Source organism: Octopus bimaculoides, chromosome 5, assembly GCF_001194135.2.
Source record: "Octopus bimaculoides isolate UCB-OBI-ISO-001 chromosome 5, ASM119413v2, whole genome shotgun sequence".
NCBI classification, from domain to species: domain Eukaryota; kingdom Metazoa; phylum Mollusca; class Cephalopoda; order Octopoda; family Octopodidae; genus Octopus; species Octopus bimaculoides.
The window spans coordinates 35,839,369-35,860,463 of NC_068985.1; the positions used below are offsets into that span (position 1 = coordinate 35,839,369).

The 21,095-nt window shown below is 37.3% G+C and overlaps 1 protein-coding gene across 5 annotated transcripts in view; it reads left to right on the plus strand.

The window, feature by feature from the left end:
- The first annotated feature begins 316 nt into the window (after positions 1-316).
- LOC106876229 (protein ILRUN) overlaps positions 317-21,095 on the plus strand; it is a 44,122-nt gene continuing 23,343 nt past the window's right edge. For all 5 annotated transcript variants that reach the window (XR_008264240.1, XR_008264242.1, XR_008264241.1 and 2 more), the window contains exons 1-2: positions 317-1,714; positions 19,956-20,110. Coding sequence is in view for 1 of the 5 variants with exons in the window: in XM_052968309.1 (XP_052824269.1) it covers positions 1,557-1,714; positions 19,956-20,110 (313 nt within the window). In the remaining 4 variants the exon portion in view is untranslated. The remainder of the gene's footprint in view (positions 1,715-19,955; positions 20,111-21,095) is intronic.

The window sequence follows — 21,095 nt, forward strand, 5'->3', positions numbered from 1 at the left end:
AGTTTTGTTAATCTTTCGGGAGAATTTGTAAAAATGTAAGACATAACGGCAATAAATTGTAGAAACTAAAGAATTTAACAATGGAGTATATATTTCGTTCAACTGTGTAAAATAAAAATTGTTTTTAGATATTGCAAAATATCTTATGGAAAGAGTTCGAAATCTAGCTATATATCTTCGAACAAGAACCGAAAGATCTATAAATATGTTGGCAAAGTTTAGACGTAGAACATTTTTCTTGAGAAACAGAAGCTTCTGACATGACACTTTCATGGACCAACAATATAGTCAGAGAGCATGCGCCGAAAGTTTTGTGACGTCATTATAGCCAAGCACTCGTTTCGGGTCTTGAAATGGATGTTCGACAATGTCCTAACTATCATACTTGTAGGATAGAACTGAGCGAAGGAGAAGAAAACAAGAAAGTATATGCATAGAACCAGCCTACATAATTTTTCTAAAAATCTAATGGGAAACTACTGCCAGAGAGGTAAGGTAAGCAGGGTTTAAACTGTAGTAATGGCCCGTCAACCTAACCCTCTTAGGCAACATAGGAAACAGACTTAGGAACGGTTTAAAACCTGCAAAAATAACCTAAAACTGGAGCCTCGATATAATAAAGTAAAGAGGAGGGAACTGACAGTGAGAGGAAAAGTATATGATGAAATATTAAAACACAAATATAGATTGGACAAAACTAGAAGAAAATATTTAAAATAAACTATATTTTTCTAGAATAGGAAAAAGTTCAGTGAACTGGTTGTCCGAAATAATAGCTGATCATAGATGTCTAGCCTGAAGTTTCAATGTAAATAATGTCAATGTATTCAAACACGTGTAGGTGTTTAGTATATTTACTATTGGCCTCTAAGTTGACAAGGAAAGGAGATAGGTTTTTTTTTGTGGACACAAACAGTGGAATATTGGTGACTGAAAAGTAAATTATCGCGACCGATTTTACTTTTTATTTTTTTAGTTTTCGTTTATATATTCTAAGAATTCGGTTTTGAAACATCATTTTCGACCTCAGTTTTAATATATTATCCTTGTCTTCAGTTTGTTGTGTTTTAACACTTCCTCTGATTCTATAAACTAAACAATACTGAGTAGGTGGAAAGGAAAACATTGAGAATGTAAACTGTTCATACGCAGTGGTGGGAATTGTTACTTTGGAATCCAGAACTACAACGACGGCGATAACTCCACCACTACTACTATCAGTTGAGTAACAACAATAATAGATCGAGACGACGGCAAGACGAACTACTAACCAAGCACTAGAATCATTTTAATACTGTATTTCATCGTTCTAGATGTTATACCTTTCGTTTAGAACGCTGAACGGGAATACGTAAAGTGGAAACGAAATGAGACTATTTCACTTAATTCAAGTCCATGTGTAATGTGTATGTGTACATAAAAACACACAATCCAGTCTACAGAGGAACACAAACAAGCACTGACATATTCCTGGCGTTTATCAATTACCATATTTAGGTTTAAGAACGACAAAACATCCTCCAAAATTACTTATACAACTAAAATCACTCAGAAAAATGGGGGACGAGGACAACGAACTGGACGGGAAATTACTACAACAGTTCAGCTCTATGGGGACGACTGATAAAGAGGTGCTTATTGCCGAATTCCAGAAACTACTGGGTGACCAGTTAAATGCTGCAGGCTGTGCTTTCTTCCTTGATATGAACAATTGGTGAGTTAGTATTTTGTTACTGATTTATTTCTGTGACATTCCCATTTTTATTTCATACTATAACGACACACATTTTGCAGCCAACCTTTCCTGGCCCTCTCGCCTGCTCAACATACATTGTTGTTGTAAACATTATACTTCTCATGACATTTCAAGCTATCTCAATATGTTGTTACTGATTACATGTCAAATATTTATATATGATTATACTCTTTTGTAAATATATTAAATGTTATAACCTAAAATATCGCGTTGCTCGTGATTTTGTGTAGCTAGGCCTCTACGCAACACATTCTCTGCTTCGTTAAAAGACAAGCTTGTTTGACTCGATAAAACCCAATTTAGTGAAAAAATATTCATTTGTTGATACTTCCTGACCTGCCACTTTAAATACTTGATCACAATCAAGACAAATGATCATTGTTTATTTTCCTTTAAAATGTTAAACCTATACTTATTTATTCGAATCTGACTTGTTACCTTTAAACTCTAGTTTTCTGCTGAAATGAAATTTTATGTGGTTTACGTTACCATTAAATAATTGGCTTAAAATGTTTTGTATCTAACAAATCTCGTGGTTATTTATTATTAAATTCCTATGTTTATACAATGAAATAAAGTTCTATAATTTTTTTTTGGTCATTTTCGTCACTCTAAAGTTATATTTATCTAGAGTTATGAATCCTAAATTTTGCATTTAAGCAGTATTTCGTTATCATACAGTTGTTTTCACTATTTTTTTGTTTGTTTTTGTAATTTCATGTACAAACCATAATTTCCTGTTTATTTATTAATTATATTTACCTCCATGATTATTATTGATGTTTTATGAAACCATCATGCATGTTGTTTATATCATGATGTTATACAAACGACCTAAAATAAGCTTTCGAACTACAAATTAAAATACAAGTAAATGGGTCCCCGTCTTTATAACCATTTTATAGTTAGTTCACTGTAGAGTTTTCTTACATCATCTTCCCCAACCTCCGATTCCCATTTTGGTATTCAGTTATTCTATTCTCCTGTATTATTGCTGTCTTAATTTAAATATTGCAATTCTATTTTTACTTTGTCTTTTGTTTTCTGTATTTTCCTACTTGAGTAAGTGTATTATTAAAAGCTTCGTTGTGTCCCTCAACATTTATCTGCCCTCCGTTTCGTAGACCATAACCATATTCACAATAAATTTCTAAACACTTGAATTAGAAACGATATGTAGAAATGTTTCTAGTTTCAGAAATATAATTTCTTAGCTCTAATGCCCACCTGAGTGAAGGAGATCCTGCTTTGCGATAAAGTTTTCGTTATACCAGGGAAAAATATGATGAGTAAAGCGTGATGGCTTTTCAGACATTGTTCGTTTAAGCGTAAAATTCTCAAAATGTAACCAAATCTATTCCATCTTTTTGGAGAAAATAAAGCCCGTTATATAAGTAAACCGATCGACTTTGGCTGTCAAATCACTTGTTTGTATTATTTATCCTAGATCTTGATCCAGTTGCTTCAGTCGTTTGTGAAAACAATAAAGTACCAGGTATTTGTGTGTATGGAGCACACAAATTCGTACTTTTGTTCTTATAGTTCACATATAGAATTTTTGAATCTCTTTCAAAGCTTGAACGGTTTGAAAAAATGATTATTGGAAGGTTTTTCTCTTCAATATTGACTATTTTTATTTCATTTCACACATTTTAGTCGTGTGGTACTATTCTAAATCATATTTAGATTCAGTTTTTGTGGCAAGGACATAAAGCAATTGGAATTCCTTAGGATATAACTTTTAAGATTGATTTTATATATATATAAAAGACAGTTATTACAAAAACACATGTAACTTAATGTAGATTCAAGGTGGATGCTAGATTCAAATACAGATTATTTCATTGTACAGTTCCCGGGGTATGAAAATGGGAAAACGTTTAATACAGGTTTTACTGAACATCAGAAATGAGTGGAGCTGAGGTTGCTGCATCAAGTGTGTTTGGATAGGAAAGTTACAGTTTGCATGCTCAGAGATGCAGGAACCATTTTACTAGAGGTCATCATCATTGTGTATCAATGGGTTACAGTGAATGCTTCTGTGTCTGGTAGATGGCATTGAGATATGTTCAACCCATGCAAATGTGGAAGAGACAAAAATGATGATGGTGATGGCTAATGTGGGACATACTTGTGTCAGTAACTATTCAGAGCTAATATATTTTTGACCTTAAAGAAACTCAACCTTTGGCATGCCACATTGACTGTGCTGGAAATATATGATTGACATGACAGGCCATCATCAATTGTAAAGCTCTGATATTTTTAGATTGCAAAAGTTTTAACTTTGTATTCTTCAGAAATAGATTGTGTGTGACAGTGAAATTATTAAAGGAAACCACTCTTTCAAATTCCAGTTTTTTTTTAGGGTTGTTATTTCTCTCAAATTTTCAATATAAAACTAGGTAGTGAACTGAATCTGTTGTGCAGCTTAACACTACCACCTGGCCCTTAGATACCTTTTGCAGAGTCAATTCTGTTGTAAGTTTTCAGGACAGGTCTGAATATTGTGACACTTCACTTTCAACTATCACAACCTATGAGTTGTGCTTTCTTCTAGTCTCTGAGGAACTACAAAATATTATGCTTCTCTTTTTTTTGTCTATGATTAAAGCCATTAAATAACAACTGTTATCTTATACATTTACTCATTGATCAATAAACATATTTTAAAATGCTATATATAAAAATTCATAGGCTCTTCAAGAAGGAAATAAATAATTTTAAGGTGTCTTATTTTAAAGTATAAAACTTTCTAAATAAAAAATATATGTACTAATAACATTTAACAGTTATAAATTTGCCTGACCTTAGAATGAAAAGAAACTTTGAAGTTGAATCAGGATCAGTAAGTTTCATGTTTAGAAGTTTTTGTTACCTCTTTCATCTCATTTGGTAAGATGAGCAACCATATTTAATATTACAGGCTTTTAGAAAATTTAAATCCTTCTCAAATGTGTAAGTGCATAGCAATATTATATGGTAGTGAAATATGGGCTGTGAATTTAGTTGCCGGGTCTTCTCAATCACAGCGTATCTCCAAAGGTCCCGGTATCCTGTCATTGCCTCTGTGAGGCCCTATGTTCGAAGGTCAAGTTTCACCACCTCATCCCATGTCTTCCTGGGTCTACCTCTTCCACAAGTTCCTTCAACAGTTAGGGAGTGGCACTTCCTCACACAGCTGTCTTCATTCAGCGTGTGTGTGTGTGTATGACCAAATGCAAATGTGTTGAGAGGAAAATTGGTATAAGGTATCAGATGTAGTGTGCAAGAAAGAAAACTGCTGCTATGGTCATATGATGCATATGAATGAAGATAGTTGCATAAAAGAGTGCTGATCACTAATGTGCATGAAACTCATGCAAGAGGGTGACTCAGGAAGACATGGGATGAAGTAGTAAAGACTGACCCCAGGTCGTTGAATCTGACGAAGGAGGTAACAAAAGACTGAGGTCCTAAAAGCATCTCATCAATGTCTATGCCCCAACATCCAATCTGTACCTGATTCTAGAATTCATCTTTATAACATCCATCCCTCCATCATTCTTCAAAGTGTGGCACTATTTCCTCAGCTGTTATTATGATATGAGAGCAAAACTGCAAATATTCCACCCCTCTTTGTGTGTTGCAAGTTATCCCTTGCCTTAGAACCACTTCACATTCCTTCTTCACATTCCAACATCATCTCTTTCAACTTTATTTCCATTGAATGCTCTTTTCTCCTGGACACTGTCTCATATCTGCTATCAATGTTTCTCCCTTTCTTTGTCATTATATCCACACTTACTCGTCTCTGACCTCCACCTCAGTCATTGTGCATATCTCCCCCACACTTCACATCTCCCTATTTCACATTTATCTATAGTTTTATTTACTGTTGCTCTCCAACCCACTGATTTTTTATGTATGACCACTTATTTCCTTTACCCTGACCTTACTCCTATTTTCTACCCTTTCTCCTTTTCATGCTGGGGTAGCCACGTATCTCCTCTGTAATAAGACTATTCTTGTTCCTGTATTGTACTTTAGCCTCTCAACACCTGGCACAAAGTCACCTTCCTCAATACTGCACCCCCACTCTGTTAAGGGGCTCTTGTCTTGCAAGTTACTTCATAACTTTATGATGGAGGCATCATGAAAAAAGTACTCAGTACAATCTGTAAAGCAGTTGGTATTACTGTCGAAACCTTGTCAAAGCAGACATTAGAGCCTGCTGCTACCCTCTGGCTTGTCAGATTGTCCAGCCCATGCTACCATGGAAGACAGATGTTAAATGATGATGATGATGATGTACATATGAGGTGCATCCCAAAAGTATCTGACTTTATTTTTTCTCCACAAAACTAATGCTATGTGGGTAAAATGCTTTAGTTGGGAGGTGATGCCACCCTTCCTGTGCATGCATGAAAATGTTTGCACTGGTAGGCTGCGTTAGTACCTGGCTGTTTGTCAAGAGTACAGACGTGTAGTGCACATTTATCAGATTTTCATATTCACGAAATGCATCGAGTAGAGATATTGCATCAAGTTTTGCCAAAAGCTTGGTGATACTGACACTCAAACCGTCCAGAAGATTCAGCAGGCTTTTGGCAATGATGCCATGGGTAGAACTCAGATCAGGGAGTGGTACAAACACTTCATACATGGCTCCACAAGCCAAAACGAGTTGCTGGTTGAGGTTTGGCAAATAGTCATGGAAGATCATTATGTAACAATCGAGGAAATTGCTCATGAAGTGGGAATAAACACAGGATCAGTGCATTCCATTTTAACAGGATTTGTGCATGCAGAGAGTGTTGGCGAAATTCATCCCCGAGGTGCTGGTGGAGCAGCAGAAGCAACTCCATATGGAAACCACTCAGGACCTGCTGGACTGTGCAAAGGATTTTACCCATGTGGCATTAGTTTTGAAAGGAAAAAGTAAAGTCAGATACTTTTTGAATGCACCTCCTCTGCTTCATCATTGATTAACATCCATTTTCCATGCTGGCATGGGTTGGATGGTTTGACTGAGGTCTGGAGAGCCAGTGGCTGCACCAGGCTCCAATTTGGTCTGGCAGATTTCTACAGCTGGATGCCTTCCTAATGCCAACCACTCCGAGAGTGTAGTGGGTGCTTTTTACATGCCACCAGCACAAGAGCCAATCAGGCAGGCCTGGCAATGATCACATTCAGATGGTGCTTTTTGCATGTCACCGGTACAGGAGCCAGTCAAAGGGTACTGGCATCAGTCACGATTGGTTGGTGCTTTTTACGTGCCACCGGCACAGGAGCCAATCAGGCAGACTTGGCATTGACCACGTTTGGATGGTGCTTATTACGTGCCATTGGCATGGGAGCCAATCAGGAGGCACTGGCTCCAGCTATAATATTGGTTTTACTTGACTCAACAGGTCTTCTCAAGCATATCATATTGCCTGACACATCAGGAATATTCTTAACAGAGTTAGACGCTGTGATCTCACATTAGTTGCCGGGTTTTCTCAATCACAGCGTATTTCCAAAGGTACCGGTTTCCTGTCATTGCCTTTGTGAGGCCCAATGTTTGAAGGTCATGCTTCACCACCTCATCCCATGTCTTCCTGGGTCTACCTTTTCCACAGGTTCCTTCTACAGTTAGGGAGTGGCACTTACTCACGCAGCTGTCTTCATGCATATGTAACACATGACCATACCAGCGCAGTCACCTCTCTTGCACACCACATTTGATGCTTCTTATGCCCAACTTTTCTCTCAGAGTGCTTACACTCTGTCGTGTATGCACACTGGCATTACACATCCAGCGTATCATACTAGCATCATTTCTTTCAAGCCTATGCATCTCCTCAGTATTCATGGTCCATGTTGCACTGCCGTGTAGCATGGCAGTTCACACACATGCATCATACAGTCTACCTTTCACCCTGAGTGAGAGGCCCTTAGTTGCCAGCAGAGGTAGGAGCTCCCTGAACTTTGCCCAGGCTATTCTTACTCTAGTTGCTACACTCTCAGAGCAACCACCCCCACTACACACTTGGTCGCCTAGGTAGTAGAAGCTATTAACTACTTCTAGTTTCTTCCCCTGGTATGTGATGGAATCTGTTTTCTGTACATCTTCAGTGTTTATTGTCCCAGTGAATCTGTCACGTTGTTTTGTGTATTGTTTGTGGGAGAATTTGATTTGCCAGATGCTCTTCCTAGTGTTAATCTCTCAGAATTGCTTGGATATACCACAATAACTCTGGGATTGAACTTTGGTCATGAGGTCAGTGGTCCAGTATTTTCTCCTTAGTCATTGTACCTGAAATTAAAATGATATTCAAATTATGTTATGTTTAACCCAATGAAACACAAGTTGAGAAATTAACTTTAAAAATGCTATACCATGTTGTAAATAGTATTGTGAAGTTAAGAATGATAAATTTTCTTTAGTTGAAAGTAACTTTAAAAGAAATTATATCTTTACTGTAAGTTATATATTGTGACCTCTACCACCACCGCTACATACACCTAATTTAACAGTACCCTACTCATTGAAGCTTAAATTCTATCCCTCCTCCATCTCAGGTAGTTCCTCAGCAATCTCTAAATTTTTTCACTGTGACATTTATAACTATGTAAAAGCTTCAATCTAGGATTTTCCCATTACTCTGGTTAAAAACCTCTATCTTCTCTAAAATAATTTGCTATATTAATGAACTCTTAGTTTTAACAGTTACTTACAGCTTTTTAAACATATCACTTAATTAAAAATTTTCAGTTGTGGTTTTGCTGTTTACTCCACTTGGCTTATTCTGTAGTAGCCATGCATATCCTTTTCGGTAATTTCATATAAATGTGGGACAGGCATGAAACCCTACATCTCAGATTTTCACCAAATTTTGACCAGTTGTTCCTAAGAACAGAAAAAGTGCAAACTTTCAAGCCCCAACTCCCAATGGTTCAAAAGATATGACGATTTGAAATTTTGGCTCAAATCATCCATTTTAGGCTGGTGGCAGCCATCTTGAATTTCAATGCCACAACAAATAATGTAATAACTTTCAATCCACATGGACTATTTTTCTGAAATTTGTACCTGACCATTTTGTTTGGTGCTGAATCTAAATTTGAAGAGAAAAGAGTGTATTTCTCATGGTGAAGTGCTTGTTTTCTTGAATCAAAATGAAAACACTTCACTGTTTTCCCCCAACACTGTTGTGTACTGAAAGCCAAATTCCCAGAAGTGCCCAAATCCTTTTAGGTTTAAAACGTTTTGCACATAAACTGGGCATCATCTTTTATTTGTGTATGAAAAATCTCAATGGTACGCTTTAGACATCAGAAGTTACAAACCACTATTTTCCAACCACTATCACAGGAAACACAGAAATCAGAGGAAATTGTCACTTCCTGTTTTCTTCAAATTCTGTTCCCACAATGGTAATGTCAGTACAGCTGATTCTGGTGTTGGTTTAAGTTGTGTTATTGTCACTTCATCATGTGTAAACATTCATTTTGGACAGCATAATGTTTCCCTGTTATGAAATGGGAAGCCATATTTGTGATTTTAATAATTTTTCTTCAGTTTGTTTGTGTTTTGATCATCAAGGCATGATATTCAATTTAAGCAATGGACAACAACTGACAGAACTGAACTCGTCACTGTGTTACTGTCTGTTCAAGAATTTATTGACCTTCTGACAGAAAAAATTGGCAAAATCACCTTGCATTCATTCATTGCTCGTGCTCAGTTAACTTATTTGAAATACCTCAAAGAAACCGATAGGGTCAAATGAGACCATAGTTTTAGTAGACTTCACTGAAAATTATTCATTTGTTGTGCAAGATAAAATCCAGGGATACCACTAGAATAAGATCCACTGCTCACTCCATCCTGTGGTTGTCTATTTTCGCAATCAAACTGTGCTTGACAATTCTTCCATTTGCATCATTGATGATGTGGATCATAATATTGGTTTTGTTCACAAGGTTCTGCAGGAGACAACCGGTCACATAAAGGCTGAATCCTACAATTGAAGTCATTCATTATTTTTCAGATGTTTGTACTGCTTGGTATAAGAATTGCAAGCATTTCCTCAATCTTTGTTATCACCTCACAGATTTTTCAATTAGCAGTGGGTGGAACTCTCTTGCCACCAGCCATGGTAAATCACTCTGTGATGGAATAAGAGGGACTGTGAAAATATTGACAGCAAGAGCCAGCCTGCAGTGACCAACTGCTTCTCAAATTCTGTCTGCAAAACAGATGTTTGAATTCTGTGAAAGTTCAATTCAAGGAATCACGCAATGAACTCGCTGAAAGATTCGCTTTAACAAAACTATTCCAAGCAGCAGAAGTTATCACCAGTTTGCTCCAACTTCGGACCACACAATCAAGATAAAATGGGTGTCAGAGAGTATTACTTTTGAGTTTGACTTTCAGAGCAAACGCATTCATTGCAAACTTAATACAGGTGGTATCAAACTCTCTCTCATTACCTTCTCTGCAGATATGATGAATGACATTGGGTTGGCATTGCTGTTCAGATATATTGGGAAGCAAATGATGTGAAGCTGAAATTCATGCATCCACACCTTCTAAATCATTCATTCAGCAGGCCAGCAAGAGATGATTTATGAGGGGTACCACTGACACATGGTTGCCAGAATTGAGTCACCTCAATTGTCTTATCACAGTCTGCTCAACAGTATCATATGACAAAAAAAATGACACTGATCAAGGATATACTTTCCATGTGAATGTTTGGCATTTTGTTGTTTACAAAAGGATTGTTGAGTCTTCTTTCAATTGAGTTTGAATTGAGGTATTTTTGATTTTGAATTGAGATATGGGAGTACAATCTTTTCATTCTTCAAGTGTGACACACTACTTTTCTGCCCATATTCTAGAAAGCAAGAGACATGCCCATGACTCACATGAAGCCACACTTTGATGAAATTTTTGACAAAAGGACACACTTATGTCAAATTTTCTCCCCAAAACCAGGAGATTTTGTTTTTCAAAAAAGGAAATTTTCCAAATTCCTTTGCTACTATATTGTTATCCTAAATTTTAAAATTTACTCTTTTTCAACTAGGTAAAATTACATTTTTGCTGACAAATGTGCACCCTTTTTAGAGTTTGACTTTTCATGGCTTGATTTGGGTGTATGTTGACTTTTTGGAGAAATAATTCTATCTATTGTGTGTAATTCATCCTCACGATGAGTGTTTGAGAATACAATGCACTTCAGAACTTTGTTCAACAAATCATGGAAACTGGCAAGTTTTGAATTTCCATTGATTGTACATGATTTCAAGATCCAATACTTGCCACAAGATGCTTTCATACTGCCTGAAAGTGAGTGTTGTTGCAACACTAGGCTCAAGATTTCAGACCAACTTTCAGGGCGCTGAATTGAAATAACCAAATGATAAGTTATTGAATCAAACAAACCCACTAATAATAATAATAATAATAATAATAATAATAATTCTTTCTACTAGAAGCACAAGGCCTCAAATTTTGGGGAAGGGATTAAGTCGATTACATCGACCCCAGTATGTAACTGGTACTAATTTTATCAACCTTGAAAGGATGAACGGCAAAGTTGACCTCAGTGGAATTCGAACTCAAAACCTAATGGCAGACGAAATACCACTAAGCATTTTGCCTGGCATGCTAACAATTCTGCCAGCTCACTGCCTTTAATAATAATAATAACAATAAAAAGAACAAACTTAAATGGATTTTCAAAGCCAACACAAATTAAATATAACCTGTTCAAAAAAGGAGTCGGAAGGAGTTGAAATTTATTCTTACTTTTTAATAACTTATTCATTAACTCATATATACATTTCATAAACTGTTTCCGTTCTATCCACAACTCAGCACATTTGTATGCATAGCTATCCCAATTCTATGTATAACCTAATTATCCACTTGATGTCAATAAAATAAAACTTAAACCATTATTACTCCCCTCTTCACCCCCGTACCTTTTAAAAACAATTTTTTTTGTTTATCTTCTAGAAATGAATAATGTTTGTACTTTGGTTTAGTTCCACATCCAAACCATTCCACAATTTCACCCCATTGATTGAAATATATCTCCTCTTAATGGTATGAACACAAGGTTTTTTCTTTAGACTAAAGTTTCCTCTCAAATTACCATGCCATCTTGTCTTGCATGGAAGAGTCGATGGTGTTGACTGCATAGTAATATTGGTGAAGGAGAAGTTTGATTTTGTTGAGCCTTTCTCTCTTGTTTGATTTCTTCCTTTTCTCTTATGGTGGCTTTGAAGTTTTTGGTTCTAATGGTGATGGAACCCAACCAGTTGGTATGATCTTGGGCTTGTGGCTTTCAGTGTTGTTTTGAGTTGATCTTTGTATCTTCAAGAGGGCAATCCCATGATATTTTCTCTGAAGAGAGCTCACAGGATAAGACTTGTCGTGGGAACCTTGATTCTTCCATTCTTGTTACATGTTCCGACCATTCAGTGCTTTGACTGTTGGCTCTTTCCAGGACTTAGTTGTTGGTCACATAATATTCCCGTCTAATGTTCAAGACTGAACAAAACTTTTGCTAGTGAATGTGTTCCAATTTAGTTTCTGCCAATTAATAAGACATAAACTCAAAATCATGTAGCCAAACAGTTTTACATCTTCTATGAGTAGAATCAAATGAAACTGCACCTGCTAAAGCATGCTCACTTGTTCAAAGGGAAGGTTTCCTGTAGATTTTGGATCACATCCAGAAATTAATTTTATATATACTCTTTCTGTATTGATATTATTTATCATTACTTGTACTTGAGTGTTTATTTTACTATTTCTAAGCTACATAATCATTGTTTTGTTCAAATTTAATGTTAATTTGTTTATGTCAAACCACCATTTCAGTTTTCTCACTTCAGTTGTGACTATCTTCAGAAGTTGATGTAAATTTTTCCCAGACAAAACACATTTTTGTCATTTGCAAATAGAACAAATTTCAGTATATTTGATACTCTACATATATTATTTACAAGCAAAATGAACCATTTTGATCCTAATACTGACCTATGAATTACTCTACTAATAATATTTATGCATCTTCATTTACACTCACCCACCTATACAAATTTTTACCTGATTATTAAATATCTTTTCAACCAATTAAACGCAACCTGTATGATACCATATCTTCCAATTTATGAAGTGATATATTGTCATTAATGATGTCAATATATCTTCTTAGATTTTTAAATACTGCTATTCTGTACTTTTTGATCTATACAATTAATAATTTCTTTGATTAATTTGATTAGCACTAAAGAAGTTGATCTAAACATTCTGGATGTATACTGACAGATCATAGTTTGTGATTCTCAATGACTTTATCTTGACTTTTTCCAATATCTTAGAGATTTAAAGGGGAAAAAAACCTCTATTATTTGTAAAATGGTGTTTATTCCTAGTTTTGTGTGATGCCATGGCTTTTGCAGTTTTCATTTTGCTTGGAAATCTACCAGTTTGAAGGACAAGTTTGTAATTTTGTAAATCCTTCAATGACTTTCTAAACTGTTGTCAAATAAGTTTAATTCAACTCAATAAAATTTTTGTTCTTACATTTGCTACACTGTCCCTGATGTCCTTTTCTTCTAGTGCTCTAAAACAAATTATACATACAGAAACAATTCTTTATGTGCTTTTGTAAACTTTGATAGTTCTGTCAAGAGCACCGGATAACTGTGCTCTTTACCAAATATCATTTTATCTTCAACAGCCACAACAAATTCTCTTGTCTGTTTATAGCAGGTAGTCTGCTTCCACATATGTATACTGTTTTATCTCAAAAATTAAATTCACTGGTTCATGTGACATTTTCTAAGCAAAGTTCCTACATGCAGAGTATGGATCATGCCGAGCATTTGAATGGGCAATTTTATTTGTGTACGTTTTATCAGAAAAGAAAACAGACTGAATGATTATAACTTCTTCATCTTTGGAATCCTTCAAATTTTTAATCATCCATTTCTGTTTGTTTTTATACACCCACTCAGTTGCTATCAGCAAAAATCTTCAACCATGACAAATACATGTCATTCACTTTTCATGAAAAATCTTTAATTAAGGGAGTCCTAGATCTGGATGTTAGGATTACCAATCTCTGTAGCCACAGTTTCAAGAAAATTTCAGTTTAATTTCAGAATCATATGTTATTTTGCTTCTGATCAAAAATAAAACCCAAATGTTACCTTTTCAAAAGTAGTTCTCTCCTTTCAGTTAAAGATTTCTGTCACCAAATCCAGACAATTATTATATTGAATGGCTAATTTCCAATCTCCAAATTGCCAGTGTTCTTTGTCTTTGTTTTTGCTATTACTTTTTAATAACCTGTTCCGTATTTGTCTACATGTATGTGTGTGTGTGTGTGTGTGTGTGTGTGTGTGTGTGTGCGCGCGCGCACATGTGAACCAATTTTAGTTAATCAAAGCAAGATATTTATAATTGGGAATGAGTGCTGACTCAGCAGATATTTGGTTGTAGGAGTTTATATATCTTTTGTCTCTTACTTGTTTCAGACATTAGACAGTGGCCATGCAGGGACACCACCTTGAAGAGTTTTAGTTAAATGAATCAACCCTAGTACTTATTTTATTAAGCCTGGCACTTATTCTGTTGGTCTCCTTTGCTGAACTGTTAAGCTATGGGGGTATAAACACACCAGCACCAGTTGTCTAGCAGTGGTGAGTGACAAACATAGATACAAAGACACACACACACACACACACACACACACACACACACACACACACACACACACACACACACACACACACACACACACACACACACACACACACACACACACACACACTCTCTCTCTCTCACATATATACAACAAGCTTCTTTCAGTTTTTGTCCATCAAATCCAATCCACTCACAAGGCATTGGTCAACCCAGGGCTATAGTAGAAGGTACTTGCCCAAGGTGCCATGCAGTGGAACTGAACCCGGAACCATGTGGGTGGGAAGCAAACTTCTTACCACACAGCCACACTTGTCTATGAGAATACTCAAATAAGAATGAATCTCAAATACCACAAAAAAAAAATCATAGAATATCTACTACCAGTTACCTAGTAGCTGATGTTGAACTGAAAACAGTTGCTCTTTAGCCACACAATATATAGCAGTTGTGGACACCATGAATCACTTGTATATAAATTGACCAGAAACAGACAAAGGAAAGAAACTATTATTGTATATATATCACCAATAAATAATACTTGTCTTAGCAAGGTAAAAAAAATACCTTCAGAGTAGTCTACAGAAGGAATGTAATAAATTGGGTAATTTATACATGCCCTCAGATATATAGTAGATAAACATGTATGAACCTAGGTAATACATGTAATGGAGAGTATGTTTTTATGCCTATCTGTGTAAGTATGTGTGTGAATAATAGGAGAAGCTATGTGCTACACTATAATAAGAAACCATTTCTCTTCTGACCCCTTTTTTCATATTTAAATCCCTCATGATAAAGCCACTCCCCTCTCCTGTCGCCCCACTCAGATGAATGAGATCTTAGTCTTGCAAGCTGCATTGCAACCTTTGAAGGGCTGATAAATACCATGCCAAAAAAGCACTTATTACATGCTGTAAAATGGTTGGCATTAAGAAGGGCATTCAACTGTAGAAACCATGCTAAAGCAGACATTGGAGCATGATGCAGTCTTTGATTCTGTCAGATCCTGTCAAACCATTCAACCCATGTGAGCATGGAACATGAATGTTAATTGCTGCTGCTGCTGATATATATATATATATATATATATATATATATATATATATATATATATATATGTATGTATGCACATGTACATACATATGCTTGTGTGTGATCATAATTGCTGTATTTAGTCTCACTTTATGTTAAAGAAACTGTCATCTTTGCCCTACTTTTCTGATATGCTATCACATAAATAGTTCTGGGTATGACAATAAACTGCAGCTGGTGGTGAGGCTCCAATTCACGAGTTCTGAGTTTCTCGGGAGAATAGAGTTACCCTTTAGTCACCATTACTCTAGGTCTGCTCTGACCCAGGGTGGTAGGACCCATCAGAGTTCCATCTATGGGTTAAATAGGCTTAGTGGCAAAGCGTACTGAACAGACTTGATGTGCCAAGGCCCTCAGTCCATGGACATGTTGTGTAGCATCCAGTAGTCACCATTTCCCAGCCTGGGTAACTGCCCCTGTGCTTTTGATGAAGGTTTTTGAGCCAGAGGCTAGGAGAAGGAAGCTCTGATGTGAAACCTTTGACCTGAGGACCCCGCTGTCACTATCCTAGCTTGCTGGGCCATGGCAAATAAACCCTGGGTGTAAAGGGTTGGGCCAGTTCAGTGCACACTGCTCTTCACCTAAATATTTCACTGCACAGGCTTGAAGGACACAGCCACAACCACCAATTATTCTAAGTCCTGTAGCAATGGGAAAAAGGTGTAGACGGCAAGTGGAAGACAACACTGGAAGCTATAGTCCTAGTCTTGCATGTAGGTGGTTCAGGATATTGGTCATCTGATGTTGACCTGGTGATCACAACATTGTTCTGCACGCCTTGAATGACCAAGCTGCCTTCTAGGGACAGCACTGTTTACTCCATCTGGAGAGGGGCCTAGAAAAGATGGCCTAAACAAAGCTTGTCTCCTGCAATCCCCAGTGGCAAACTGCAGTCAACAGGCATCCTCTCTTGTGGTCGAACAACATCAAGGACAAAGTGATGCACACCCACCTGCAAAGGTATGAAAGGACTTAACATTACATGTTGGAACATCAGAACAATGCTAGACACAGCTGATAGCAGTCATCCAGAACATCATTTCACATTGCATATGAAGTGTCAAGATGTTGGCATTGCTGCTCTCAATGAAGTCTACTATCTAGAGGGAGGTAGCCTAAAGAGCATGGCACTGGATATGCCTTCTCCTGGTCAGACATACCAGCAACAACAGAGAGATACTTTTTGGGTGCAAACTTCATGATCAGAAACTTGTCACTTCCAAGTTTGAAAACTTGTCAACAGGTCAATCTGATTGTGTTGTTCTCTGTTTGCCTCCTACGGAGTAATCAGCAATATGCCATGTTCTTCATTATGCACTCCCTAACTTTTCAAGCAGATCCTGCAGAAAAGGATAAGTTTTACTCTAATCTGTGCAGTTTTCTACAAGGTAATCCTGCAGACAAGGTCATAATCCTTGGTGATTTCAACTCCAGAATGGGCTGAGATTCAGTAACCTGGAAAGGATTACTTTGGAGACATGGTGTTGGCAACTGCAACAGTAATGGGCATTTACTGTTGGAGTTCTGCACAGAACACCAACTTGTCATCACAAACACTGTCTTCCAGCAGAAAGACAGTTTGAAAACAACCTGGATGCATTCTTGGTACAAACATTAACACCTCATTGATTATATTTTAGTGCGCCCTCATGATATGAAAGATGTCTTGCATACCTGAGTGATGACCAGTGTAGAATGTTACCCCAACCATTGCCTTGTTCACTGCAAACTCAAGCTCCACTTTAAACCCAAACCAAAGAAAGGATGAGCCCTCAAGAAAAAGTTAAAGGTTAGCAGTCTTCAGTCAACTGAAGTGAAAGCAAAATTTTTGGCAGCTCTACAGTTGAAGCTTGAAAATGCAAATGTCCTCACTGATTCCTTTGCTGAAACACTTTGGGAACAACATGAAACTGTCATTCTGCAGACATTTTGGGAAGTCTTTGGATTCACTTCAAGGAAAAACAAAGACTGGTTTGATGAAAACAGTGAGGACATTTGAGTATTGCTGGTGAAGAGAGTCACACATCAGGCCCACTTAACTCAGTTATCTTACCCTGAGAAGAAAGCTGCATTTTATCTTGTATGCAGTAACCTCCAGCACAAGCTTCAAAAGGTCCAAAACAAGTGGTGGACTAATCTTACTGAGGGAAGTCAGCTGTGTGCTGACACTGGAGACATCATGGGCTTCTATGAAACCTTAAAGGTGGTGTATGGTTCTTCACATCAGGTCCAGAGTAAAACATAGTGTAGAGGCCAGGCACTCCTTGCAGACAGAACATTTCCAGGCCTTCTTCAGTGCTAACTGCACTGTCCAGGAATCAGCAATTCTTTGTTTTCCCCAACAATTAGTAAAAGCAAAATTAGGTGAGTTGCCCACCATTGAAGAGTTCACCAAGCAGCTGAAGAATGGAAAAGCTGTAGGAAGTGATGGAATCCCACCAGAGATTTGGAAGCATGGGGGTCCAGTGTTACATACAAAACTTCACAAGCTCTTTGTCTGTAGCTGCATGCAGGGCAAACTACCACAAGTCTCCACAATGTAATTATCTCACTCTGTATAAGAACAAAGGGGAAAAGTCAGGCTGCTCTAATTACTGAGCGATTACTCTGCTCTCCTCCACAGGAAAAATCAGCACAAGGATTTTGTTGAACAGACTGGTATCCACCATCACTGAAGAAAACCATCCAGAGAGCCAGTGTGGCTTCAGAGTCAACAGGTACACCACAGATGTGGTATTTATTCTCAGGCAGCTCCAAGAAAAGTGCCAGGAGCAAAACAAATGGTTGTATGTAACATACGTTCACCTGACTAAAATATTTGACATAGTGAGTAAGAAAGGAATGTGAAAAGATCATGGAATGACTTGGCTGTCCTTCAAACTTCCTGAATATGGTCATCCAACTGCATGAAGATCACTGTGGTCAAGTCAGACTCAGCAGTGACTGTTCAGAGCCCTCCCAATCACCAATGGAGTGAAGCAGGGTTGTATACTGGCACCAACTCTTTTCGCCATCTTCTTCAGCATGATGCTCAAGCTGGTCACAAAAGATTTTGCTGATGAAGTTGGAGTCTACATCAGAGACCATCTTGATTGCAACCAGTTTAATCTTCAATGATTACAGGCCCACATGGAGACCCTGGGACAACCGTTTCAAGATGTCTTCTTTGCCACTGATGTTGCCCTTGTTACCCATATAGAAAGAGCCTTGCAGAAGCTGTCTAGCTCTTTGGGCTTGAAGTCAGCTTAAAGATGGAGATACTCCATCAGCCTGCACCTTGGGAAGAATATCACTCTCCTCACATCACTATTAGTGAGACTGAATTGAAAATGGTTCATTGGTTCACCTACCTGGGGTACACTACTATGTCAAATGTCAAGATCAACAGGGAAATAGACAACAGACTAGCAAAGGTGAACAGTGCATTTGACAGGCCGTACAAATGCATGTGGAACAACAAACACCTGAAAAAGGGCGCCATGACCAGCATGTACAGAGCCATAGTATTTACCACTCCCCTATGGGTTAATACTATGGCTCTGTACATGCTGATCTGTATGACTCCTTGAGCACTTCAATCAGTGCTGCTTTTGCACTGTCAATGTTGAAGTCTTTAAACAGGTAGAGGTCACCAGCATCAAGAACATGTTGCTGTAGTCAGCAGGATATGTCATTAGGATGAAGAATCATTGCCTATCCAAGATCATGCTTTACAGTGAACTCTACACTGGCCATTGTGACAGTAAAGCATCAAAGAAGTGATAAAAAGACTTCTTGAAAAAATCCCTTGGTGCCTGTTACGTTGACCATTGCTGGTGGTCCACCCTAGCTGAGGACTGTGATGCTTGGCATCTCAGCATCAACCATGCTGTCTCCTCCTTTGAAAACACCCACAGGGCCACTCTCAAGGACAAAAGGTGTAGGAGGAAGAACTGCATCACCACGTCATCAAATCCTGACCAGCCACAGTGGCTGTACCTTCTTGTCCTACATTGGCCTCTCAGCCATGAGTGTGCCTGCAGTCAATCTGAACCAGCCCCCTTCTCTCAACCTTCATTCACAAAGCCAAGTCAAGATTACATAAACAGAAAATATTTCTTTAAATTTTTATAAAGAATGAAACCTTTCAAATAATCCTCATGTCTGTTTAAGTTTGTGCTGTTTTTGTTTTTGTTCTTTTTTATTTTGTTTTGAGACAAAGGTACATTAATGTTTTCTCCACTTTTTGCACCTTCAGCAATTTTCTGGACTATTTACCAAATCTTGTGATATCATTACTTTTCATTGCTAAGGCTTTTAAGAAAGGAGTTAATTCAACATTTTCTTTTCTATTCTTAATGTGAAATGCATGAATTGACCTCACATTATTATTGTGTTAAAGATCATAAGTTTCAATTTTGTATTTTTCAGGAATTTGCAAGCTGCAATTTGTTCATATTATGATTTTGAACAACCTAGTATTCGCCTACCGTCCATGTCTTTTGTCAAAGATGTCACTGTTGGAGAAGGAGAGTCAGTTCCACCAAATACTAAATTCACTAAAACTTGGCGATTGCAAAATTCAGGTAAAAATAAAACAATGTCATCATCACTAATCTTATCATTACTTTGGCATCTATTTTACCATGTTGTTATGAGTGAGATGAGTATGCAGCAAAGCAACTATCTATCTCAGACTAGATATTGTGTTTGTAAAGCCCTACATGCTCAGATCTGATCTAATAACTTCTTTTCAAATCTTCTACCACCAACACTTTCCACCTTGAACTGAAAACCCTGTTTCACCTATTGCTTATAATTTATTTGTGTATTGTAGTCAAACTAATGTGATCATCTCTGTGGAGCATATCAGCTAAAAGCTCTACATTTATATGCTTCTCAGATTATTTACACCTAATTGAAATATAACTGTTAATATTAAATATGGGCTAAACAAATTCGAAGTATAATACATATTACTTTTACATCTGTATATATATATATATATATATATATGTAGACGACCATGCGAACCAAAGGAGAAATGGTGACGAATGGAAACAGGCTCCTTTTAACGCGTCGCACGGTCGACACAAAATATATGAATATATTATAATACTATAACATAGGGAATTTGCATGTGAAATGCGTGGAGATGCTAGTAAGGAAAAGATATTGACTCAACCGATAAAGATGTATAACAGTAAGGTTTATTAGAGCATTAAACTGTATGTCTGTGTGTGTGTGAATGCGACATAATAAAACACAATGTAAGACAGGCCATCATGTAAACAAAGAGTGTGTATACAAATATATGTATGTGAATGCAAGAGATACATAGGATAGAAAAGAGTCAGTAACACGGATAAGAAAATACCAGTTCTCAGTTAAAGTATACAGTAGTTGAAAGTCTGTATATAAGAGGTTTAGGCATTGAGGCAGAGCTAAGTCACTTGTCGTGCAGTTGAGGCTTCTATGCCAGGCCGGGCTACTTGATACAGATGGTTTCTCGCAGGTGTCGAATTCTGGCTGTTATTTCGTGGTGAACAATTCACACAAACAGGGTTGAGA